This window comes from Geotrypetes seraphini, chromosome 5 (assembly GCF_902459505.1).
Source record: "Geotrypetes seraphini chromosome 5, aGeoSer1.1, whole genome shotgun sequence".
Taxonomy (NCBI): Eukaryota; Metazoa; Chordata; class Amphibia; order Gymnophiona; family Dermophiidae; genus Geotrypetes; species Geotrypetes seraphini.
Genome location: NC_047088.1, coordinates 152,875,795 through 152,902,851, shown reverse-complemented (window position 1 = coordinate 152,902,851; position 27,057 = coordinate 152,875,795). Strand labels below are relative to the sequence as shown.

Genomic DNA, 27,057 nt, shown 5'->3' with positions numbered 1-27,057 from the left:
ACAATTTTTAAGTCCTGTCAAGTGTGGGGTTTTTAGTAAATAAAAGAAAAATCAACATTCACCCCCACCCAAGACTTAACAGTTGATAGGAGGAATGATCCACATGACAATGCTCATACTTGTAGCTTCATTAGCAAGAATATCTACAAGCTTTGTGTACAAAGAAATATGTCACAGCAAAGAACATCATGCAGCTGATAGGGCACATAACCTCCATGGTTCATGTACCATTAATCTATCTGTATGTTCCCTCTAAGCTGAGCAGGAGTCCTCCACCCACAGTCTCACCAATAGAGGGTGCTGTTTTACTGTCACATTTTTCAATTGTGAGGGACAGGCAAGTTCTGCAGGACTCCAGGGAACATACCTGTCCTTAGCGACTGAAAATATTCCACCCCCTAGTGGTAGCAATGCAGCTGGAGGACACCTGCTCAGCTTAGAGGGAACACGGGCCGGTTTATTCAGCCTCATTCAACTATAATACTACTTTTCAGCTCGGTGACAGGTCAAAAGCGCGCAAGACAATCGCGCGCGGACAAAAATGCGCAGACAACTCAGCGCAATGACAATCGCGCTCACAGTCAATTGCGCGCACCTATATCTCCGCGCAAGACAATTGAGCGCAGCGAACTCAGTTGTCTTGAGCTCAGTTGTCTTGCGCTCACCTGCCGGCACTCAGTTGTCTTGCGCTCAGTTGTCCCGCTCGTGCACATTACGGAAAATAATTTGCGCTCAATTGTCTTGCGCTCAAATGTCTTACACTAGGTTGTCTTCGCGCTCAAATGTCTTACACTAGGTTGTCTTCGCGCTCACTTGTCTTCACGCTCAATTGTCTTGCGCTCAGTTGTCTCGCGCTCAGTTGTCCGTGCGTGATTGTCTTGCACGTAAATTGTCTATGCACCTTTCAGCTCTTTCATACAGAGCATCCAATAGTGAGAGGACCCTGCCAACCTCCTAGAGGGAGGTAGATGCATGCCCCTCAATTTCAATTGAAATGGACCACAGATACCTCCAAAACTGTACCTCCAAAAAATACGTCTTTGCTCTGTAGAAAATGAAGAACTGAGGTACTGCGAGCCTACTTTGGGCGGGAAGGCATTTGCACATGCGTGATGCAGGCAGTCACGAAGTTTCTTGGAACTTAAAGTGACAGTACAGTTTTAATACTGTCCGTACCGGGGTTCCATGGATGATGTCACCCACATGTGAGAATATGCTGCCTGCTTGTCTTGGGATAAAATATGTTTAGAGCTCCCCAAAAACTACTAGTACTACTATTTTTTCTAGAGTGCTAACAGATGTACACAGTGCTGTATTTGGCAGGATGTGCATTATAAGAAGCCCCTTTTATAAAATAATTGCATCTCTTGGAGTTTTGCATATGCAACTAGTGCTACATACAAGTAAAAAAATATGACTGTGCTGCTAGAAGGATGCTTATGTCCAAGTGGCATAAGTGGAGAGCTTCCTGATGTGGTTCTAGATGTAGGGCGTATGGACTGTTCCAGAAACAATTCTCCACATAAAATAACTGAAACTCAGAGCCAATCATTATGCAATTCAAGCATTTGCAGATTACTTATTCAGTTTGATCCTGCATATCCAAATTGGCAATCAAGTGTAAAGTTTTACATCCACAAGCAGTGAAGAACATGCTCCTAATATCTTTTCAAGAATACTAATATGCAAATGGAATAAGAGTTTAAGTGGGAAGAGACAAGATGGCGGACGATTGTTGACGATGTTCTGAACACTCAATATAATACTTGCTGCTGCTTACCTTTTTTCTTGTAATCCTTGGATTAATTACTGCTTTTTTCAATGCCTCATACTAAGAGGAAGAGAGAGCCGAGAGCCGTAATGTCTCCAGCTATTTTGTCCTCCCCAATCCAGTCTACACTTCAGATTTTCGAACGGCAGAATGCCACCAACACTCAGCCAGGAAATCAGGGTTTCGACTCTGTGGCGGAGCTGAGCGTGAGAGCACATGATTCTTTGGAGCAGGACATTTCTTTATCCCCCCCCTCCCCCGATAATCTCCATGTCCAGCAGAGGCACAGAGTTTCGAGTCGAGCCCCAGGAGAGAGGATGAGGAGACCTCAGAACTGGACTTAGGAGGAGCTTCTCCTGTGGTAGAACTGCATGGTGGGAAGAGCGATTGGAGAGCTGACTACTGCGCCAACTGTTACTCTGGAGACACTTTTTCTGGCCATAAGGAAGCTGGATGAGATGGTGGGGAAAACTGCATAGGATTTGGAGGTATTGGTAGTCAAAGTCGATGCTTTCTCCTTAAATGTTGAAAAGTTGCGACAAGATTATATAGAAAAGATTCAGACAGAAACTAATACCTTGAAAGATTCTATTTTAATAGACGTTTAAACCTTAGGGTGTTAAATTGCTGAAAAATTGTAGCTATGTCTCCAGTTGAAGTATTTAAAAAATTTCTACAAGAAAATTTCAGTTTTACACAGCAAAGTATTCCACTATAAATAAAGCATAATATTTACTGGTTAATAAAGATAGAATGAATTCTGGAACAGGGGACATACCCGGAATTGGAAGTGGGATTACTAAGCACAATTTGCAAGATCTCACAGCAATATTTGAAGATTCTCTTGCTGAAGTTAAGGAGCTGAGCTACTTTGATAGCGAATTTTGTGTTTGAACAAGACCTCTCCTATTTTATGAGAGTTTACTTTAAAAAAGGTGTAACTCTTTTTTGTGGTCAAAGAATATGGATATACTGTACCTGGATGTGACAAATCAACTCAGGAGAGACGAAGAGAGTTTCTTATTACGAGAGAAGAAACAAGAAAATTAGGAGCTCCTTTTTATTGGCATACCCTTGTAAATGCATAATTAGATTCTTGGGAATGAGGTATGTGTTTTTCCTCCCTCCTCTGTCAGGCATTGCACCCAGCACCCTTCCTACCAGGCTCTGCACCCTGTCCCCCCTCCCTGCCCTATCCGTCATACCTTCTCTGCCGATCCCTGGTGATCCAGAGGTTAAGCGGGCAGGAGTTAGTTTACCGCGCTCCTGCCCCACTGTTAATCCAGTTGATTGGTGGTGAAGTTGTGGTTTCTTCAGCTGCTGAGTGGCACCGAGCAGGAGCGCGCTTTGCACACCATGAAGAAGAGACGACCTGCAAAGTTTGAGAACGTTGGCGTCAATGTTTTGCTGGCTTCCCCGATGCTATTTGTTCTTCTGATGTTGATGCATTGCAGGAGTTTTTGATGTCAACGGCTCTGAAGATTTGGCGATCCATGCCTGAGCCAAAGAGCTTGTCCAGTTGAATGTGATTGGCCTTGAAGGAGCACTGCTGTAAGGTGTAACATCGAGCAGAAGACTCAGCTCAGTGTTCAGGACCCAAACAAAGTAGACACCAACTACAAGAATTGGTGATAGAAATAGGCCTCTGTACCTAGAGCACTTCACAAAACCTGTTGACAATTTAGACATAGAGGGAAAAGAATTTCAGCAGTGAGATTATACTCAGTGTAAAACCCGCCGAGGGAAAAATCCGAGACTGAAGCCCAAGTTTGAAGAAAAAAGATGAAAATATATATATATATATTTATTTTAATTAAATTTTCCTCTTTTTTTTTTTTTTTTTAGTAAAGATAAAGAACAATACTGATAAGAAAAAGGTATAGAAAAAAGATGTGAGAGCAGGAAGGTAAAGCGGACTGAACAGAGTTCAGTCAAAAAATACGTCTTTGCTCTGTAGAAAATGAAGAACTGAGGTACTGCGAGCCTACCGTATTTTCGCGGATATAACGCGTGCGTTATACGTGATTTTACGTACCGCGCATACCCCTCGCGCGTTATATGCCTGAGCGCGGTATACAAAAGTTTTTAAACATAGTTTCCACCCCGCCCGACGCCCGATTCACCCCCCCAGCAGGACCGCTCGCACCCCCACCCCGAACGACCGCTCGCACGCGCTCCCACCCGCACCCGCATCCACGATCGGAGCAAGAGGGAGCCCAAGCCCTCTTGCCCGGCCGACTCCCCGACGTCCGATACATCCCCCCCCCGGCAGGACCACTCGCACCCTCACCCCGAAGGACCGCCGACTCCCCAACAATATCGGGCCAGGAGGGAGCCCAAACCCTCCTGGCCACGGCGACCCCCTAACCCCACCCCGCACTACATTACGGGCAGGAGGGATCCCAGGCCCTCCTGCCCTCGACGCAACCCCCCTCCCCCCAACGACCGCCCCCCCCAAGAACCTCCGCCCGTCCCCCAGCCGACCCGCGACCCCCCTGGCCGACCCCCACGACACCCCCACTCGCCTTCCCCGTACTTTGTGTAGTTGGGCCAGAAGGGAGCCCAAACCCTCCTGGCCACGGCGACCCCCTAACCCCACCCCGCACTACATTACGGGCAGGAGGGATCCCAGGCCCTCCTGCCCTCGACGCAAACCCCCCTCCCTCCAACGACCGCCCCCCCCCCCAAGAACCTCCGACCGCCCCCCCAGCCGACCCGCGACCCCCCTGGCCGACCCCCACGACCCCCCCACCCCCCTTCCCCGTACCTTTGGAAGTTGGCCGGACAGACGGGAGCCAAACCCGCCTGTCCGGCAGGCAGCCAACGAAGGAATGAGGCCGGATTGGCCCATCCGTCCTAAAGCTCCGCCTACTGGTGGGGCCTAAGGCGCGTGGGCCAATCAGAATAGGCCCTGGAGCCTTAGGTCCCACCTGGGGGCGCGGCCTGAGGCACATGGGCCAAACCCGACCATGTGTCTCAGGCCGCGCCCCCAGGTGGGACCTAAGGCTCCAGGGCCTATTCTGATTGGCCCACGCGCCTTAGGCCCCACCAGTAGGCGGAGCTTTAGGACGGATGGGCCAATCCGGCCTCATTCCTTCGTTGGCTGCCTGCCGGACAGGCGGGTTTGGCTCCCGTCTGTCCGGCCAACTTCCAAAGGTACGGGGAAGGGGGGTGGGGGGGTCGTGGGGGTCGGCCGGGGGGGGCGCGGGTCGGCTGGGGGGGGGGGGGGTTTGCGTCGGGGGCAGGAGGGCCTGGGATCCCTCCTGCCCGTAATGTAGTGCGGGGTGGGGTTAGGGGGTCGCCGTGGCCAGGAGGATTTGGGCTCCCTCCTGGCCCAATATTGTCGGGGAGTCGGCGGTCCTTCGGGGTGGGGGTGCGAGTGGTCCTGCCGAGGGGGGAGAAGAATCGGACGTCGAGGGGGGGCATCAGGCTTTCAGGATGGGGACAGGACTTCAAGGGGGGACAGGCAGATCTTCAAGGGGGACAGGCAGACCTTCAAGGGGGACAGGACTTCAAGGGGGGACAGGCAGACCTTCAAGGGGGGACAGGCAGACCTTCAAGGGGGGACAGGACTTCAAGGGGGACAGGCACGGAGAGGCGGGGCAGTGCACCGAAAGTCAGGGCGGGTGAACGGTGAGTCGGGGCAACCAGAGGAGAGTCGGGGCAGTGCACCGAAAGTCAGGGTGAGTCGGGGCAACCAGAGGAGAGTCGGGGCAGTGCACCGAAAGTCAGGGTGAGTCGGGGCAACCAGATGAGAGTCGGGGAGGGCGAAAGGAGAGTCGGGGTGGCCAGAGGAGAGTCGGGGAGAGCGAAAGGAGAGTCGGGGTGGCCAGAGGAGAGTCGGGCAGCATGCGCGTTATATGCCTGAGCGCGGTATAGAAAAGTTTTTGTACATATCATCGTGATTTCTGCGCGCTATACCCCTGTGCGCGTTTTACAATGGTGCGCGTTATATCCGCGAAAATACGGTACTTTGGGCGGGAAGGCATTTGCACATGCGTGATGCAGGCAGTCACGAAGTTTCTTGGAACTTAAAGTGACAGTACAGTTTTAATACTGTCCGTACCGGGGTTCCATGGATGACGTCACCCACATGTGAGAATATGATGCCTGCTTGTCTTGGGATAAAATATGTTTAGAGCTCCCCAAAAACTACTAGTACTACTATTTTTTCTAGAGTGCTAACAGATGTACACAGTGCTGTATTTGGCAGGATGTGCATTATAAGAAGCCCCTTTTATAAAATAATTGCATCTCTTGGAGTTTTGCATATGCAACTAGTGCTACATACAAGTAAAAAAATATGACTGTGCTGCTAGAAGGATGCTTATGTCCAAGTGGCAACAAGATGCCTATTTAAGCTAAATATGTAATACTATTCAAAGAAATTAGGTTAAACGGCTAAATCTCAGTCTTTATTTTAAACTTCATCCTGTTCCACTGCTTAACCTTTTAAGGTCCAAAAAGGATCTTAGATGTTCGCGCGTCCCATGCCTCATCCAGAATCTTTCCCTCTGATGTTGCGACGTCAGAGAGAAGGCTTCCAGTTCAGGCGCAGAAAGCACGAGGAGCCGCTGCACGCGGCTTCATGCACACTGCGACTGTCAGGAAGAGAGAGCCGGCCACAAGAGATCACCAGGGGTATCGGACCGCGGGCCACATAAAACGGCCAGAAGGTAAGACACCCGCTGAAGGGAGGCACAGCATGGAGGGAGGGAGTCAACAAAGGTAGGGGGAATTATTTTATTTTCAATTTAGTGATTGAATTGTGTCAATTTTGAGAATTTACATCTGCTGTCTATCCTTTGTACTGCTCAGGAAGAAATACATTGGTTCTTTTTCTCTGGGGATTGTACTGCAGAGTCTTGAATCCTAGGGTTTTGTTTGTATATATTAGTACTTTTAGTTTGTGGTCCCGTATTTGCATAGGGGTTATCTGTGTTCTGAATGTCGAGAAGCATACAGTGTGCTTTGTGTAGTTTAATTTTGTGGTTAACCATTATGGGCCTGTTTTACAAAGCTGCAAAGGCCCCGAAGCCCTTTAAATCTCTATGGGTTTCTGGGCTGTTACTGCAGCGCAGCTTCGTAAAACAGGCCCTATGTGTTAATAAGATTATATTGTGTGTGTATATATGAAAAATGAATGGAAAAAATTGTTATAATTAGTACTATTATGGGGGAGGGGTCTGGGGCGGAGATTGGGTGGGGTCTGGCCCGCAACTTAGCCTGTTTTTGGATTTTGGCCCCTTAATGTGATTGAGTTTGACACCCCTGATATACGGTATATATTTTAGCTGTCCTATAGAGCGTTCTTGAGATGTGCTTTAGTCAAAGGAGTAGGTTTTGATATGTTAATGAACTGTTTTCCTCTGTTGAACTGCCCACTAAATTAGCAGGTACAAATCACACAGCCACTTTTAGCAGGCCTACTCTTGTGGCCACTAATTTTTAAAGGGAAACATGGATGACCTTTCTTTTGAAAGCTGATCACACTGAGCAGAGCTTATATGTACCAGCATACTTATAGAAACAATGGCCCTGATTCTGTATAGGATGCCCGGGAGGGGTGTCCTATACAGAATCGGGCCTACACTAACCCCGATTCTGTAACCGGTGTCCATGTTACAGACGGCAGTTAGAGAATCGGATTAGAGTAGACGCGGTCGCTACACTTATCGCGGCAAGGGATCTCCCTGCCGCGATAAGTATAGCAGCCGCCTGTCCGATTGCCAGCAGGAGGGTACCGAACCCCTCCTGCCGGAAGGCTGCCCCCTCTCCGACTCTCCCGATCACCGGCAGGAGGGTGCCCGACCCCTCCTGCTGGAACACGGCCCCCCCCCCCAAAAAAAAACTCCCAATCGATGGCAGGAGGGTGCCCAACCCCTCCTGTCGGAAAGCCACACCTCCCTCTGGACCCCCCCCCCTGCTGATGACCCCCCCCGTGCTACCACCCTCATAACCTCCCCCCCAACTAACCTCCCCCCAACTAACCTCTAAAGTGTTGGCCGGCCGGCCGGGTCTTGCTGCCGTCCAGCTGGCAGACCCGCCTCATCAAAATGTGGCAGGCCCGCCCCTTCCCGGCCCATCCCCGCTAAGTGTAAGGCCTGATTGGCCCAGGCTTTAGAAGCCTGGACCAATCAGGCCCTAGGCATAGCGGGTCCGCCCATCCCCACTAACCCTAAGGCCTGATTGGCCCAGCCTAAAGCTTTTAGGCGAACTTAGGTGTCTTGTGGGCCTCCCTAGGCTCCTGGAGGCGCCTTCAATATAGGCCGCCTGCCTGGGGAGCATTTTTTTTTTTTTTAAATGTGCATCCCGATTGGCTGATTAGACAGCTGTAGGACCACTACAGCTGCCTAAAATCGGGACACACTTTGCAGAATCAGAGCCTATGTGTCTAATTAGAATATGCCACCTTAATGTTCTGTTTTTCCCTCAGGCTCTGCAAGTCATCTCCTAAAGACCTATTTTCCAGAAGGAATGAATGAAGCTTTAATTGGAAACATTTTGTATGGAGCCATTAAAGGCTTAAACTATCTGCATCAAAATGGCTACATTCATAGGTATGAGAAACTGTTTATAATTAAATTACCATACGTAATAGTTTGCTCCAGTATGGTAGAATATTTACTCCCGGTGGAATTCTGCGCCCAAAATTTGCAAATTCTGCAAGTTTGATATTTAAACAATATTTTTGCTAATTATTATTATCCAGAATTTTAGAACAATTCAGTATTTTCATTAAATTATACTAGAGAAAACAAAGAGCTTTCAAGTTTTTCTCGCTTATTGACCTTTTTCTACAGTACACCTTTGTAAAAGCCCACTTTAGTGAAGTTTGGTTGGCTTATTTTCATAGTACTTTACTTTGCCTTTATGTTGTTGAAAAATATTTCTGGAAGCTGACATAATGCAATAAATTCAGAATTTAAAAAACACACCTTTTCTTCTATCTTTTGTTGTCTGAGTAGTTTATTTTTCCATCCATTTACGTATCTGAGTCCCCTTTTCTGCTTTACTCACATGATCTCCCCCTATCCTCTCAAGCCAGCATCTCTCGCCCTGCTCTCCCCCTCTACTACTGTTTGGAGAATCATTCCAGATATAGTGTATCTAGATTTTTAGAAAACTTTTAACAAAATCTTTCAGATTCCTGAGGAAAATAAAATGCCATGGGGTAAAAAGCAATATCATATTGTGCGTAGGGCTAAATGGATATTTTTTCAGTGGAGGAATGTGAATAGTGATATGTCATAGGGATCTGTACTGGTTCTGGTGCTTTTTAATTTATTTATACATGATCTGGAAATGGTATTGAGTGAGATAAAATTTGTAGGTGACACAAAATTATTCAAATTTGTTAAGTGCACTTTGTAAGAAATTGCTGGAGGGCCTTGCAAGATTGGAAGACTGGGAATTCAAATGGCAGATGAAATTTATTTTGGACAAATGCAAATTGATACACATTGGTAAGAATAACCCAAATTTATAGCTACATGATGCTAGCTTCCATGTTATGCATCGCTACCCAGAAATGTAGGTATCATCATAGGCAATACATTGAAATCTGCTGAGCCTTTTGGAGAAGTTTGTCGATCAGGAATCTTTATTGATTAATGATTTGGAGGATGAAAATTATATTCAAGACTTTGTTAAACTAATATTGAATTTGAAGATAAGATTTACTGCTTTTGTTGTCAGAGAAGCATCTAAAATCACACCAAAATTTCTAACCTGTGATTGATAATATTTCTTGTAATCAACAAAAAGGATCTTTGGTTACTGCATGCTATAATCTATGACATACTAAAATATTAATGGCTCTTTATGTCTCTGATATCCAATCCTGGATCTTAGCAATTAGCTAACTTTCTACTCTCATCAATACCATTGTGTTGTCCACAGCATCATCGAAAGGAAAGAAAACCTGAATAAATCCTACCTCACAGCCTATGTTTTACAAAAAAAAAGTAAAAGTTCAGTGAATGTATTCACTAAGGGGTTCATAATAATAATAATTAAAAAAAAAGTCTAAAAAGTGTCCTAAATGGCTACTTGGATGATCAAAAAGCCTGATCGTCCAAGTACCCATAACCAAAGCTGGTTTTTAGACGTATCTAAAACCAGCTTAGGCCTTTCCCCTGCCTCTAGATGCACAGAGAGAAAAGAGGCGTATTTAGAGGAGGGGAAAGAGTGGACGGTGAGGTGGGCCGACCTACACCTAGGCGTACAACAGGTATAACCAAAACATTTGACAGGTTGCCTAGTCGGCACTTAGACCTTTTTGACCAGGTCTAAGTGCTGAAAAAGGGGCCGCTGAGCTGATGGCTGCTGGTGCGATCAGTTTAGCGGCCCGGCAACCTACCCACCGCAACGGTCGCGGCAGGAGAGATGCCTCATCTCCCCTACCACGATGCGATCACCCCTCTACCCGAACTGCCGCGACCCGCGGCAGGAGAGATGCCCAATCTCTCCTGCCGCGGGTTGTGGCAGTTCAGGTACAGGAGTGATCCCCCCGAGCCCAAGCCCTCCTGCCCCGTCAAACCACGATCCCCCCCCCCCAGCAACATCGGGGCAAGTGGTGATCTGGGCGTTTAGTAGAGGCAAGCCATAATCAAAACAAGGACGTTTGTTTTGGTTATGGACACTTTCCCTGCTTCTGCTTTGAACGTTTAAGGACTTAGGCCAAAAAGGGACTTAGACAGTTTTTTTTTATTATGCCCCTCCACCTGTTTTATTGTCTACATAAATGCACAGATTTTCTTGTATTAGAGGCTTTCTAATAGAAATATAGGAACATGACGGCAGACAAAGGCCAAATGGCCCATCTAGTCTGCCCATCCACATTAACCTTTATTTCTTTCTCTCTCTGAGAGATTCCACATGCCTCTCAGGCCCTCTTGAATTCAGACACAAGCAGTAGCTTTCATATAAATGCCTGTTTTTGTTTGTTTCAGGAATGTTAAAGGTAGCCACATTCTGATATCTGGGGATGGTCTAATCTCTCTGTCTGGCCTGAGCCGTCTATGCAGTCTGGTTAACAAAGGTCAAAAGTCAAAGGTCGTGTATGATTTCCCAAACTTCAGTACATCCGTGCTTCCATGGCTGAGTCCAGAACTACTGAGACAGGTTAGATAAGATAATAACCCATGAAAAACTTAAGTATGATTATTTTGTAAAGCAGTTTTTCAAAACTATTTAGCGGTTAGAATGTGTTTGCCCCTGTAAATCAACCTTATAGAAATTGCCGTCCTATTATTTGGCAAAAGGCATGTATGTCTTACTTTTGTATAGCTGCAGTTAGAGCTATGATTTAGAAATTGGATTTGGTGATAGATTACTAACATAACGTAAAGTTCTCCAAGTATCAAGCAAAATTCTATTTTCTTTATATTTTCTGGGCAATTTTATACTTATAAAATGAGACAAATGCAAAGGAAACAGGAGTCGCCATTCTAAATATAACCAATCTGGGACAGTCTCCATGAGATCTGGGAGGATCCAATACATACCCTGTCTTAAAATATAGGCTTGATGATACCTATAAAAATTTGGAAAATTTACCCCTTCCTTCCTAATTGTCTTTTGTAAAGATACTAAAGCAATTCTAGGTCTTTTACCCAACCAAACAAATTTAGTAAGAATACCATTTAACTTTTTGTAAAATGACCCCTGAAAAAAAATTGGTATCGTACTCATTTGATAACAAACCACAAGCAATATCATCATTTTAATAGTTTGAACTCTCCCCCACCAAGAAAGATGTAAAGGATTCCATTGCTCACACATTTCTGATATTTTCTTTAATAAAAATTTTTCATTCTCCTTCATTGTGTCCTCTATTGAATTTTTGATAATAATACGTAAGTATTTTAATCCATCTTCTTTCCAAACAAATGAGAATGATTCAAATAATCCTTTGGTACAATGAACATTGAGCGGAAGAACTTCAGACTTACTCCAATTGATCTTATATCCAGAAAATTTTCCAAACTTCTCTATTAATTCAAGTAAACATGGAATGGTAATTTCTGGTTCCCTCAAATAAAGCAGTATATCATCCGCATAAGCAGAGTTTATATTCCCAATTCGAATAGGGAATGCCTCATATCCCATTTGCCTGATTAATGGCTATTAACAAGGATTCAAGAACAACATTAAAGAGTAAAGGAGATAAAGGACAACCCTGTCTAACCCCCCTTAGCAAGTTAAATCAATCTGACAAACTATTATTAATATATAATCTTGCACCAGGAGAGCTATACAGTGTCTGAATCATTTGAATAAAACCAGAACCTATACCAAACCACTCTAAAGCCTGATACATAAAAGTCCACTCAACTCGATCAAAGGCTTTTTCTGCACCAAAGAGATCAAAAAAGCCGGATCATTCATGTTTTTTGTTAAATTTAGAGAGTGAAAAGCTAATCTAATATTATTCGAAGAATGTCTCTTAGCAACAAATCCTGTTTGGTGGGTATTAATAATAAAAGAGAGCTTTAGCCAAACGCAAAGCCAATACTTTAGCAATAAGTTTTCCATCTACATTTATTAACGAGATAGGCCTGTAGTTTGAAACCAAAGTAGAATCTCTGTTTGGTTTTGGCAAGACAATAATTAAAGAATCAGCCATAGTACCTGTAATACAACCTCTATTCAGTTGATAATGATATAACTTTAACAAATATGGCAAAAGGGTAATTTGAAATGATTTATAAAACTCAGTAGTATAACCATCACCACCTGGAGCGGATCCAACTCTAAGAGATCTCAATGCTATTTCTAATTCTTTTAAAGATATAGGTTCTTCTAAACTGCTTTTTATATGATCAGGAACCTTCGCTCCATTAAGTAAATTTAAAAATTCTAAACCATCCTGTTCTCTGTTTCCATAAGACTCGGAAAAATACTTTATAAAAAGTAAATAATTGCTTTAAAATATGCTCAATTTCAGTATGTGTACCTCCTTGTTTATCTTTAATTGCAATAACTTTTGTTTTCCTCTTTTTTGCTTTGAGATAATTTGCTAATAATCTTCCTGTCTTATTTGAGTTACCATAATACTGAGCCTGCTGACAAAACAAATCTTTCCTTACAAATTGAGAAGATATCTCATTATATTTGGCTTTTGCTTTTAATAAGATTTGTAAAGTATGTTGTTCCCACCTATTAATTAATTTATTTTCCAAAATCTTAATTTCTTTTTCTAAGTCAGAAAATTGTTTTTTTAAGTTTTTAAAAATATATACCGAATAAGAAATAATATTACCTCTCATAGTTGCCTTAAATGCATCCCATAAAGATTCAATACTTATATCAACAGAAGTATTAATTTGGAAAAATTCAATCATTTTCAACTTAAAATCTTCAAGAAATTTTGAGTCAGCAAGCAAAGCATTATTAAATCTCCAAACTGGTTTAGGACAAACTTGTTCATCAGATTGTAACTCAATCCACACTCCCCCCATGATCAGACAAAATAATAGGATCTATATTGGCTTTCGTCACACGCTGAACTAATCTATTAGAAACAAAAATATAATCAGTTCTTGAAAAGGATTTATGGACCTGTGAACAAAAAGAAAATTCTTGATCATTAAAATGAAGAATACGCCATATATCAATTAAATCACAAGATTGTATTAAATTATCTAGCCCTAACAATTTTATAATTTTGCTTGGTCTTTTATCAATAAATGGATCCATTACAGCATTGAAATCTCCAGCCACTACTAAATTAGAAGTAGCCAGTGGTAGTAATAACTGCTGTAAATGTTTTAAAAACTCCATTTGATTTGAATTTGGAGTGTACACATTGAATAAATCCAGGGTAGTATTCCCCATATCCATTTTAACATGTACCCATCTTCCTGAAGGGTCCGAAGCAATTAATTGAAAATCAGCTAAACACTTCCTATTAACTAAAATAGCAACCCCAGCCTTTTTCCCCACTGCTGGGGCAAAAAAACTTTTAGAAACCCAACCCCCTTTCAGTTTCTTAGATTCTATTAATTACAAATGCGTCTCTTGGACAAAATATACATCAGCATTTTGCTTCTGAAGGAAAGCTAACATTTTCCTTCTTTCGACTGGATGATTTAGGCCATTGACATTTAAAGAAAAAACCTTAATCTCCATCTAAAATCTCATATAGATACCAACAATAATATATAGATTTGATACTATTAAAATGACCAGACACCATCACACCTAGTATATTTAATAATAACTCGAATTGAAGCAATACCCCCCCATCATCTATAAATTCATTACCTCTAATTCCAGCAAAACCCCCACCCCACAACCCTCCCCATCCTCCCCTTAAGAATGATTGTCTTGGAACACGCATAGGACATATAATCACAATATCCCCCCAGGCAACATAATATACAAATCCATCTTTTAAAATAATAATAATAATATGATATTAATTCATGAATACCCTAAACATCAATAATGCAATTTATAATCTCTGAAATTAGTATAATCACCCAATCAACCATATATATTATCAAATACATTCACACTCAATAAACATAAGTATTAATTAATAATTCAACTATATTCCCAGTTAAAAGAAACATAAAATTCCCTATTAAATCAACCAATTAATTAAATTAATCAATTGATAAAACACACTTTTAAACATTAGGAATTCAAAATTTCATAAAACCATCAAAAGAGATCTTATAAAATAAACTCATAAATTATCTCCAATAATCATTGTAATTACAATATATTGAATCCCCTTTAAAAAGATACTAAAAAATAGTTCAAACTTAATATTTTGCATTCAAATCTAAAATACAATTCATTGTATCAATCTACAAGAATATTTTAAATAAAATCAATTAAAACATTAGCTTTAGTCAAATTTCCTTAAATCATGACCCATTAAACTATATAAAATTAATCCTAACAATTAAATATTTATCATTTAATTAATTTCATATATCATTTTATTCATTGTATCAGAGCCCTAATAAACCAAAAATATATACCTAATAATCTGCATTTTCATATTGCAACATAGAATATTAATAAAGAAAACTCTCAAATATCTTCTTTAAATCCTGGCAGAAACTATTGATCAAAATGAGCAAAGCAAAGATAACCCCCAGGCAGTAGCTTTCCATCCAATTAAAGAACCTTAAATCAGATCTTCAAGATAGACACAAGAAATGTAATTAATATTCAATACTCTGGACAATACTAGCTCTTCCCTTATACAGTTAGTGAACTACCTAGAAAACCTGTCTAGCTATAGGGTGAGCAGCATGGTTTTCAAAAGCCCTATCTGGAAAAGCCATGGTAGAAACTCTTCTTCGAGTAATAACATGCGCTATCCTCGAGAGGCATTCAAGTGAAAAGGCAGCATCTCTATTTATCAAGTTCCATAACAGGCACAGGAATGGCAGCTCAGCTTGCATAAAGTTTTGTAAAAACAGAGAGTTAAAAAGATTAAAAAGTTATTACTCTGTTCAGTTCTCATGCACAAATCTGTCCAAAACTTTCATCATTCAGAATTCAGCCAAGTCCCAAAGGTCTCAACATCTTTCTGTACATCATGCAAAACTTCTCGTAGTCCTTACGATATAAGTTCCTGAAGAAAAAGTCTGACATTTGTGACCTCTCCAATCACTAGTGACACCTTCAACTTCCAAGTTATAATAAAGTCCATTAATCTTCCATACAGCAATCCAGTGTAATGAAAGTATGCCCAAGGAGACTCTTAACAGGATATTCACATTAAAACCATGGACATTACATTGCTCCAAGAACCTGCACTTATCCCACATACAGTTGCAAAGTCTAGAGACTGAAGTGCTGTCATTATCACATTAAACATCATAAGTGCCTGTGCCCAGGACACTGCGGTGTAGGTTCCAGCATAAATCTGATGCGAACCTCTTTCAGATATCATCTGCCGCTTCCTAGCTGATATGCCTCTCTTGCAGGACATTGTTCAATGTATGAATGGCACATAACTCAAGCCGCTGCCTCTCATGGTACTCCAGGGTCTCACTATCTTTTATTTCGTGCCTCTCTAGATACCACCACTTATAAGCAAAGATTAATCCCAAATTAACAATGTAATAGGATAAAAGAAACAAAGATCTCCCAAAACAATAATAAAATAAGCATAAACTTTGTTCCTCCTCTTCTGTTCTCCTAATCTTAAATTAAACTTTATGTAACCATTGGCTCCGAAGTAAGCAGAAAATCCTTTAATTTCTCTGGATCCTCAAAATAAATGGATTTATTTCCAGTTGTAACCCTCATCTTGGCAGGATATTATAATCCATATTTGAAACCTTTTTCTCTCAGCTGAGGTCTAAGCTGCAGAAACTGCTGCCTTTTAACTGCAGTGCACTTGGCAAAATCAGGCAAAAAAAGTAATTTAGACCCTTTATAGTTAAGGTTTTTATCCGCTTTGGCCAAGCTTAAAATTTCAAAGGCTTGCTGGAATCTCACCTCCTAGCTCAAAATGGTTGCATCTCTTAATATTTACTCATATAGAGAATAATTACCACTTCATATAACACATCCACTGCGTAAGTATCTTAGTCTTTTTCAGGGAGAAGGGCCTCAGATTCGGAGCATACGCGTAGTCCTATCATAGACTCGACTATCAGCGTATCCTTATAGCTCCATGCTCCAGTCATGGGCCCATACCCCAATTGAATTTTAGAAACTTTTCTTAAATAGAACTTAAATATGGTGACTAAAAAATCCAGAACTTTTTAAAGGTGAAGTTAAGATACTAAGATTCTGTCATATCCGCTTTAAAGTTAAAGCATATACATAGTGTATTCTTATTTTAATAGGCAGCTAAATCACTTATCTCAAGCAATTTTTCTTTTTTCTTTTATGGCTTTCACGTCCGGTTCTTTATTTAGCCTATTTACTGGCTAAGCCGACGCGGCCAGCGTTTCGTGGACACTGTTGTTAGTCCACTGCGTCAGGGCCAATAGCCAACAGATATCTGGATAATGATGAAGCTTATATCATTGCTTGCCATTTCTGTTAGTAAATGACCCACTGATCAAATGTCCAATCGGTGTGGTTCCAAACACCTAGAAACAGCCTCCAAAGAAGGACCCATCTGACCTGCTCCATCAGAACAGCCTACTAACTGACATGTTCTGATGGAGCAGGTCAGATGGGTCCTTCTTTGGAGGCTGTTTCTAGGTGTTTGGAACCACACCGATTGGACATTTGATCAGTGGGTCATTTACTAACAGAAATGGCAAGCAATGATATAAGCTTCATCATTATCCAGATATCTGTTGGCTATTGGCCCTGACGCAGTGGACTAACAACAGTGTCCACGAAACGCTGGCCGCATCGGCTTAGCCAGTAAATAGGCTAAATAAAGAACCGGACGTGAAAGCCATAAAAGAAAAAAGAAAAATTGCTTGAGATAAGTGATTTAGCTGCCTATTAAAATAAGAATACACTGTGTATATGCTTCAACTTTAAAGCGGATATGACAGAATCTTAGTATCTTAACTTCACCTTTAAAAAGTTCTGTATTTTTTAGTCACCATATTTAAGTTCTATTTAAGAAAAGTTTCTAAAATTCAATTGGGGTATGGGCCCATGACTGAAGCATGGAGCTATAAGGATACGCTGATAGTCGAGTCTATGATAGGACTACGCGTATGCTCCGAATCTGAGGCCCTTCTCTCTGAAAAAGACTAAGATACTTACGCAGTGGATGTGTTATATGAAGTGGTAATTATTCCCTATATGAGTAAATTATATTTTGACCACTTGGGTTGACTATATTTAGTTTATATGCATCTCTTAATAGCCAGCATCCTTTTAGACTTGCAGTTTGGCTCCACACACTCGAGCCTCAAGACAATCTTTCTGGTGATCTTAGCCTTCTTACGGAAAAGAGGTTTCGTTTGACCACCATAACCACTTTGCTTATGATCATATCTCCCCGTACCTGTTTTAAATCACGACAAAGAAGAGAATCAGCAACCTGCACAGCACTCCTACCACAGGCCCATTACTGACCCTCCAACCTGCCTCCAATTAAGCTAGGCCCCCTGGAGGAGGCGCCAGCCCGACAGTAAGTATGAGGACACCCACAATAAGATCCCACAAAAGCCATGTGCCGCACCTCTACAGCACCAGAGGTCTGGAAACGGCAGGAACCATACTGCATGAGCTGGACTGTGTTCAACACTCTCCACCCGATCACCGGCTCCAGGGACTCCTTCCTTGAACCCCAGTTCCTGCCGTCGCTTGACGTGCAGCTCCGAATGCTGACCCAGAAGCCGTCACCTACCGGGCCGCCGATCCACCATGTTACGTTCCCTGCCGGCCGGTAACACAGGCCAGGCAGTCATGGCCACGCCCAACACATCGGCAGCAGAGTTAGGCCCATATGCAGCACACAACGTCTGTCCGATCCACCCTCGAAGACAGGCCAGATCGCAATTACCCACAGAGGCAATGCGAGCCACACTTCTGGCAGTTGCCCCCATGCTGACCAGTACCTGAACCCAAACGCACCATAAGATACAGGCCAATGACCTGCAGAAGCAAGCTGTTATACAACGCCAAAGCCAAAAGCCGCCTCCGAAGGGAACAGGCCTGCTGGGATTAAAAACAGGTACGGGGGAGGGGGGCTGTAGTATTCAGTCCATAAGATGCACCCCCTTTTCCACTCCCTTTTTGGGGGTGGAAAAAGTACATCTTAAGGTCCAAAAAATACGTTATTTAAAAAATCATATGTGCAAAACCTAAATTTATAATAATCAATTCATTCTAATAGATGAGTGTTTTAAGTTTTAATGTATTGGTTTGAAAATTCATTTTTAACTTTCTATAGTTTTTTAATTGACTTTTGTTTATTTTTAATCTATGGTTCCTAGCTTGTTGCTTTGTTTGTGTAGAAAGTTAAATCCTTTTTGAAGGCATTTTGAATCTGTCACATTGTAGCCAAAAGTCCTTCTTGTACCATTCATTTCTGCATTGGGATCTTAAGGCATAGATGGCCCCTTAGACATGTTTTCAAGTGCTCTCCACCCATGTGATCTTTGAAGATTGCACCCAGTTTTACCTTGAATCTTTAAAAGGGACTTTTTGTCCCATATCACGTACAGCTCAAGTTTGCCAAGAAAAGTTTGCATATTAGTAGAATCCAGACCTGCTTGGTCTGTACTAATCTGATTAACCATGATTGTAAAACAACATTATCCCAGGACAAGCAGGCAGCATATTCTTAACGCATGGGTGACGTCACCGACGGAGCCCCGGTACGGACCTTTTTAACTAGAAAGTTCTAGTTGGCCGCACCGCGCATGCGCGAGTGCCTTCCCGCCCGACGGAGGAGAGCGTGGTCCCCAGTTTCTTCGTTTCCGCAGAGCGAAGAAGACGCATGTGTTTCAACGGCCGTTGAAAAACTAATTTTTGCCTTCCCGCTCGCGTATTTTTTCACTTTTTTTCCCTTTTTCTTATCGGATTCCCTTTATTTTTGTTTCAAAAAAAAAAAAAAACTCATCGAGTTTTCCTTATTTTTTCAGGCCGGCCCCGGCGGGGCCTGTTGCCACCATACAGGCCTCCGGGTTCGATTTTGCGGAGGCCGTGTTTCCATTCATGCCCCCTCAACCGGGTTTTAAGAAGTGCCAGCGGTGTGCACGCCCGATCTCCCTCACCGACCCATACAATTGGTGCCTCCAGTGCTTGGGTCCAGAGCATCGGGCTGACACCAGCACCCGCTGTGCTACGCTTAAAAAGCGTACTTTGAAAAATCGGCAGATCCAGCAAAATATTTTGTTTGGTACCGGATCTGCCATGGAACCGGCTGCGACGTTGACGGCACCACAAAAGTCGGCACCGACGACATCAACACCACCGGACCCTTCCTCGGGGTCGTTGGGCCCAGGTAAGCCGGCTAAGAAGCCTCCCACTTCCCTTGAGCGCCCTCCTACCACGGTTGCGACACCGGCCCTCCCGGCACCGCACCGGCCCCGCAAACGCTCCGCTCCGATCTCGGTGAGTGCCTCATCATCGGCCTCCTCATCACCGGAGCGTAGAGCGGCACCTATGGTACCGAAGAAGAAAAAAGCGGTACTGGTGCCTCCCCTGGACGACCGCATCGCGGCCATACTCCAAACACAGGTACAGGAACAGCTGCAACAACAGCTCCAACAACTGTTGCTGGCGTTGCTGGCACCGCACCTTCCGGTACGGGACCGGTCCGAGCCTCACACTGTCCCATCGGTGTCGACCCCCTCGGTACCGATTAATACTTCCATGCCGGTGCTCTTGGCAGAAACACCTACAGTACATACCCGTGATGCTGCCGACCCTGTCCGGTCCCAGGAACGACATCGGTCTTCCTCACCCGGTACCGCCTCGGTGCGCTCAGGCAAATCTCTTTCAAAGACCCGCCATGCCGAGCCCTCCACACCGATGTCCAAACGTACGCACCCCGACGTTAGGGACCCAGATTTGTGGGAAGACTCCCCCCACGGTACCGAGGAGGACGCTTCGTCAACCGATGAAGAACCCTCCATGACCGACACCGTCTCCAAACCAGAGCAATCCTCTTTCTCCAAATTCCTTAGGGAGATGTCAGCAGCTCTTTCCATTCCCTTAGAGTCCGACTCTAAAAAATCTCAGGCTTTCCTCGATGCCCTAGACTTTGAGCAACCTCCCAAAGAATTTCTGAAGTTGCCCGTCCACGACATCTTACGGGAAACTTTCTATAAAAACTGGGAAGCTCCCCTCACGGTTCCTGGAGCCCCTCGTAAATTGGATTATTCCAATCCCAGGGTTTGATAAACCTCAATTGCCCCACGAGTCCCTCCTGGTGGAATCTACTTTGAAAAAATCTCAGGGTTCCAGTGTATATGCCTCCACCCCTCCTGGCAGAGAGGGAAAGACCATGGATAAATTTGGTAAGCGCCTTTTCCAAAATGCCATGTTAGCCAATAGAGCCAACAACTACACCTTCCACTTCTCCTTCTACATGAAGCATCTGGTGCAACAGCTCTCCTCCTTACAGAAATACCTTCCTGAACGTAAGGTCCCTCTTTTCCAGCAACATATTTCCAGCCTCCTCCAACTCAGGAAATTCATGGTTCGCTCCATCTACGATTCATTTGAGCTGACCTCTCGCGCATCTGCCATGGCGGTGGCCATGCGAAGTTTGGCATGGCTGAGAGTCTCTGACCTGGACATTAACCACCAGGACCACCTGGCTAACGCACCTTGTCTGGGTGATGAACTCTTCGGAGAGTCCCGTGGACTCAACAACCCAGAAACTCTCAGCACATGAGACCAGGTGGGACACTCTGATTAAACCTAAAAAGAAGACTCCACCTGCTCGCACCTACAGACAGCAGTCTTCATACCAGCGCAGGTTCTCGGCCAGACCTCTCAACCCGCCTCAACAGCAGCCCCGCTGACCTCGTCAACAGCATCAATCTCAGGCTCGCTCACAGTCTCACCAACTGCCAAGCCTCTCCCTCCGTCAAAACCATCTCAGCCCTTTTGACTTTTTCCTCCAGGGCATAGCCAGTCTCCCATCATCATTGCCTCTTCCTCAGCCTATCGGAGGTCGCCTCCAAATCTTCCTCAGCCGTTGGGAGGTCATCACATCAGACCAATGGGTCCTCAACATCATTCACCACGGCTACTCTCTCAACTTCCAGACTCTTCCACCAGACAATCCTCCCGTAGAGTCTGCTTCTCACTCCTCCCAAACCCCCCTCCTCCTGAGGGAGGTCCAATCCCTCCTTCTTCTCAATGCCATTGAAGAGGTGCCTCCGGACCAAAGGGGACAGGGATTCTACTCCCGCTACTTCCTGGTTCCCAAGAAGACAGGAGACCTTCGTCCCATCTTCGATCTCAGGGACCTCAACAAGTGTCTGGTCAAGGAGAAGTTCAGAATGCTCTCCCTTGCCACGCTTTACCCTCTTCTCTCTCAACACGACTGGCTATGTTCCCTGGACCTCAAAGAGACCTACACTCACATCCCAATCAATCCGACTTCACGTTGCTACCTATGGTTTCAGATACAGCACCGTCACTATCAGTACAAAGTGCTACCTTTTGGCCTCGCTTCATCGCCCAGGGTGTTCACCAAGTGCCTTATTGTGGTGGCGGCCTTCCTCAGGTCTCACAACCTCCAGGTGTTCCCCTACTTGGACGATTGGTTGGTGAAAGCACCTACGTCTCCACTTGTGCTACAAGCCACTCATCACACCATCTCTTTCCTCCATCTCCTGGGGTTCGAGATCAACTACCCCAAGTCGCATCTGCTTCCCACACAGCGACTTCAGTTCATTGGAGCAGTTCTCGACATCACACTAATGAGGGCATTTCTCCCCTCCGACCGTCAACGGACCCTGCTCCACCTCTGTCGTCAGGTGCTCCTTCATCACTCCATTCCTGCCCGACAGATGATGGTCCTCCTGGGCCACATGGCATCGACGGTCCATGTGCTTCCTCTGGCGCGACTCCACCTCAGGACACCTCAATGGACTCTTGCCAACCAATGGTCACAGACCACGGATCTTCTTTCTCATCCCATCTCTGTGACATCGTCTCTTCAGCAATCTCTTCAATGGTGGTTGAACTCCTCCAATCTTTCCAGGGGTCTACTCTTTCATCTACCCCCTCACTCCATGATCATAACCACATATGCCTCCCCTTATGCATGGGGAGCTCACCTGGGAGATCTTCGCACCCAGGGACTCTGGACCCCTCAGGAGCGTCAACATCACATCAATTTCCTGGAACTCAGGGCCATGTTCTATGCTCTCAAGGCCTTCCAGTACCTTCTCTACCCTCAGGTTCTGCTCCTGTGCACAGACAATCAAGTCGCCATGTACTACATAAACAAGCAAGGCGGCACCGGATCTCGCCTCCTTTGTCAAGAGGCTCTCAGCATCTGGACCTGGGCCAAGGCCCGCAATCTCTTCCTCAAGGCTGTCTATATCCAGGGCGAACAGAACTCCCTGGCCGACAATCTCAGCCGCATCCTTCAACCTCACGAGTGGACTCTGGACCCTTCAACACTCCACTCCATCTTTGCTCGCTGGGGCACTCCGTAGGTGGACTTCTTTGCAGCGCCTCACAACCATCAGCTGCCCCAGTTCTATTCCAGACTCTTCTCTCCTCATCGTCTGACCCCAGATGCATTCCTGCTCGACTGGACGGATCGGTTCCTCTATGCCTTTCCTCCACTACCTCTGATGTTGCGGACGTTATCCAAACTCCGCAGGGACAGGGCCACCATGATTCTCATCGCTCCTCGGTGGCCTCGCCAACACTGGTTCTCCCTCCTGCTTCAGCTCAGCTCCAGGGAGCCCATTCCTCTTCCTGTGTTTCCTACTCTACTTACGCAGCAACGTCAGTCTCTACTGCATCCCAATCTGTCTTCGCTCTACCTGACAGCTTGGTTTCTCTCGGGCTGACCTCTCCAGAGAATCTGTCTCAGCCTGTCCGTTGCATTTTGGATGCCTCCAGGAAACCGGCCACCCTCCAATGTTACCATCAGAAGTGGACCAGGTTCTCCTCGTGGTGTCTACGGCATCATCACGATCCCACCTCATTAGCGGTGGAAACTGTACTGGACTATTTGCTCTCTCTGTCCGACGCTGGCCTCAAGTCTACCTCAATCAGAGTCCATCTCAGTGCCATCACTGCGTTTCATGAGCCTATCCTCGGAAAACCTCTCACAGCTCATCCACTGGTTTCCCGGTTCATGAGAGGCCTCTTCAATGTCAAACCACCTCTGAAGCCTCCTCCTGTCGTCTGGGACCTGAATGTGGTTTTATCAGCCCTCATGAAACCCCCTTTTGAGCCTCTTGCCACAACTTCGCTCAAATTTCTAACATGGAAGGTGCTTTTCCTCATTGCCATCACCTCTGCCAGGAGGGTTAGTGAGATGCATGCACTGGTCGCCGATCCACCATTCACTGTTTTTCACCATGACAAGGTGGTTCTGCGTACCCATCCTAAATTCCTTCCCAAGGTGGTCTCGGCTTTTCACCTCAACCAGTCCTTTGTGTTGCCTGTCTTTTTCCCTAAACCCCATTCTCATCCTGGGGAACAGGCGTTGCACACGCTGGATTGTAAGCGTGCCCTGTAAGCGTGCCCTTGCATACTACCTTGACCGTACCAGGGCTCACCGCTCGTCCCCTCAGCTCTTTCTGACCTTCGATCCTAACCGTCTAGGTCGTCCTGTCTCTAAACGGATGCTTTCCAACTGGCTTGCTGCCTGTATTGCGTTCTGTTATGCTCGGGCCGGTCTCTCACTGGAAGGTGCTGTCACGGCCCACAGGGTCAGAGCTATGGCTGCTTCTGTGGCTTTCCTCCGTTCCACGCCCATCGAGGAAATCTGCAAGGCTGCCACTTGGTCCTCAGTTCACACGTTCACTACTCACTACTGTCTGGATGCCTTCTCCAGACGGGATGGACACTTCGGCCAATCTGTGTTACAAAATTTATTTTCCTAATGGCCAACCATCCCTCCTCCCTCTCTGTTAGCTTGGAGGTCACCCATGCGTTAAGAATATGCTGCCTGCTTGTCCTGGGATAAAGCACAGTTACTTACCATAACAGGTGTTATCCAGGGACAGCAGGCAGATATTCTTACGTCCCACCCTCCTCCCCGGGTTGGCTTCTTAGCTGGCTTATCTTAACTGGGGACCACGCTCTCCTCCGTCGGGCGGGAAGACACTCGCGCATGCGCGGTGCGGCCAACTAGAACTTTCTAGTTAAAAAGGTCCGTACCGGGGCTCCGTCGGTGACGTCACCCATGCGTTAAGAATATCTGCCTGCTGTCCCTGGATAACACCTGTTACGGTAAGTAACTGTGCTTTTTATGAATGCATATATTTTGTGTGTCTATGTGCATTATGTATGTAAAAATAAACACGTATTCCAATGATTGGTAAATTAATTTAGCATTATAGTGATCTTTTAGTCTGCATACTCCATGGTCTGTAGTGTAATTTGTGTATATGTATGAAAGCTGGCTGCATTTTTTTCAAAATTCTGCTTGCTATCATTTAAGAATTATGACTCAGGGCCTTAATAAATCAGAATGTGAATGTATTGCTTTTTTTCCAGGATTTGTATGGTTATAATGTGAAGTCGGACATTTACAGTGTAGGAATCACTGCTTGTGAACTGGCCAATGGGCGAGTGCCTTTTCAGGATATGCAGCGGACTCAGGTAATGTCCTAAACCAGGGTGGATTTGATTTAGATCAAATCAATTTAAATTACTAATCAGAAAGGCTCGATTTAAATCATGGTTTCTACAGAAAGATATTTGCTGTTAAGAAAAAGCATGTTATCTCTGCATACACAAAGTCACAGTTTTGAAAAATGCAAAACCAAGTATCATAATATCTTCTAGATCAGGAGTGTCTAACCTTTTGCCTTTCCTTGGCTGCATTGGAAGAAAAAAATTTGTCTGGGGCCCCACAAACACTAACGCTAGCTGATGAGCAAAAAAAAGGTCGAGCAGGTCCCAAATTTGTAATCACTTATTTAGAAGATGTACATATTTAATAATAAATCTTCATTAAAGGGACACTATGGAGAGGAACCCAAAAAAGCAGTAATACTTTCCCTGACTAAGCGATTCTCCATGTGTGCGAACCTCATTAGAAGCGGGGATGCTGCAGCAGCTGTCAGCGGCAGATGTGGAGGATCGCTCAGTCAGGGTTAGTATTATTGCTTTTTTGGGTTCCTCTCTACAGTGTCCCTTTAAAATTGTTTTTGTTTTTTTTTTTTCCCATTATTTTTTATTTTCAAATTTTACATAAAGTGTACAAAATATTAAAATACAAATAATAAATATATAGTATCACTTTTATATCTAATACATTATATATCTAAATTTAATTTTCCCCCTCACCCTCCCCCCACCCTTTTATTACTTTAATATAATATTTTAAATTTTCAAATTTTACAGAAAGTATACAACATGTTAGAATACAATTGATGAATATTCAATAACATTTTTATATCTAATACATTATGTTCTAAATAAATTTTATCCCCTCTCCCTCCCCCCACCCTTCTATTACATTTCATTCATACATTACATATTGTATAATATATTATATCATATTATATAGAAATTATTTTCCTTACCCCCCCTCTATGTGTGTCATAGAAAAAAAAAAAAAATCCCAAAAAGAAGAAAAGAAGAAGAAAAATCCTACTATTTATTCATTACAGTATTTTGTCAATGGCCCCCATATTTTTATAAATTTAGTATATGTCCCCCTTTGTATTGCTATTGTTCTTTCCATTTTAAATATATGACATATTGTATTCCACCAAAATGTATAATTTAGGTTGTTATAGTTCTTCCAGTTGTTAGTTATATGCTGAATGGCAACCCCTGTCATAATTAATAAAAGCTTGTTATTTTCTGGTGAAATTTGACTTTTTTTTCTCATCATCATTCCAAATAATATTGTATCATATGATATTGCAATATGATTTTCCATCAATTTATTAATTTGTGGCCAAATTGAATTCCAAAAAGTTTTAATATAGGGACAATGATACAATAAATGATCTAATGTCCCTGGTTCTAGATTACAGTGCCAGCATTTATTGGACTTAGAACTGTCTAATTTTTGCAAACGTGTAGGGGTCCAAAAAGCTCTATGTAATAAAAAGAACCAAGTTTGTCTCATAGATGCTGACACTGTACATCCCATTCTCCAAGACCAAATTAGTGGCCATTGAGATGCATTAATCTGATGTCCAATCTCAATGCTCCAAATTTCTCTTAGACCATTTTTTGGTTTTTTATTCAAGTATCCAGATATTAATTTATACCACAATGCGGCTTGATGTCCTAGGAAGTCTGCTTGAAAACATAAAAACTTTAAACTATATTGATTATTTAATGTTTTCCATTCAGGGAACCCAACCTGAATGGCCTGCTTCAATTGCAACCATTTAAAACTTTGTGTTTTATTAAGACCAAATCTATGTTGCAATTGTGAAAAATCCAGCAGTTTACCTTCTGAAATAACATCGTCTAAAGATCTAATGCCTGCAATTATCCAGTTCTTCCAAAGGATTTGAGCTCCGCCAATTTTGATCTTGGAGTTTATCCATATAGATTGATTAGTTGATTTGTTTATTGGGATAGGTGTTAATTTATCAATAAATCTCAACGTTTTCCAAGTATCCATTAATATTTTATTTTCTCTATATCTTCTAGGTATGCTAATACTTGGTAGATGAACTAAATTTAGGGGAAACATAAGGCGCCATTCTAAA

At 43.8% G+C, this 27,057-nt stretch overlaps 1 protein-coding gene across 4 annotated transcripts in view; it reads left to right on the top strand.

Moving 5' to 3' along the window:
• STRADB (STE20 related adaptor beta) overlaps positions 1 to 27,057 on the top strand; it is a 106,821-nt gene that overhangs the window by 56,807 nt on the left and 22,957 nt on the right. For all 4 annotated transcript variants that reach the window (XM_033944585.1, XM_033944583.1, XM_033944584.1 and 1 more), the window contains 3 exons: positions 8,208 to 8,331; positions 10,726 to 10,897; positions 24,875 to 24,979. In XM_033944585.1, coding sequence (XP_033800476.1) covers positions 8,208 to 8,331; positions 10,726 to 10,897; positions 24,875 to 24,979 — 401 coding nt within the window. The remainder of the gene's footprint in view (positions 1 to 8,207; positions 8,332 to 10,725; positions 10,898 to 24,874; positions 24,980 to 27,057) is intronic.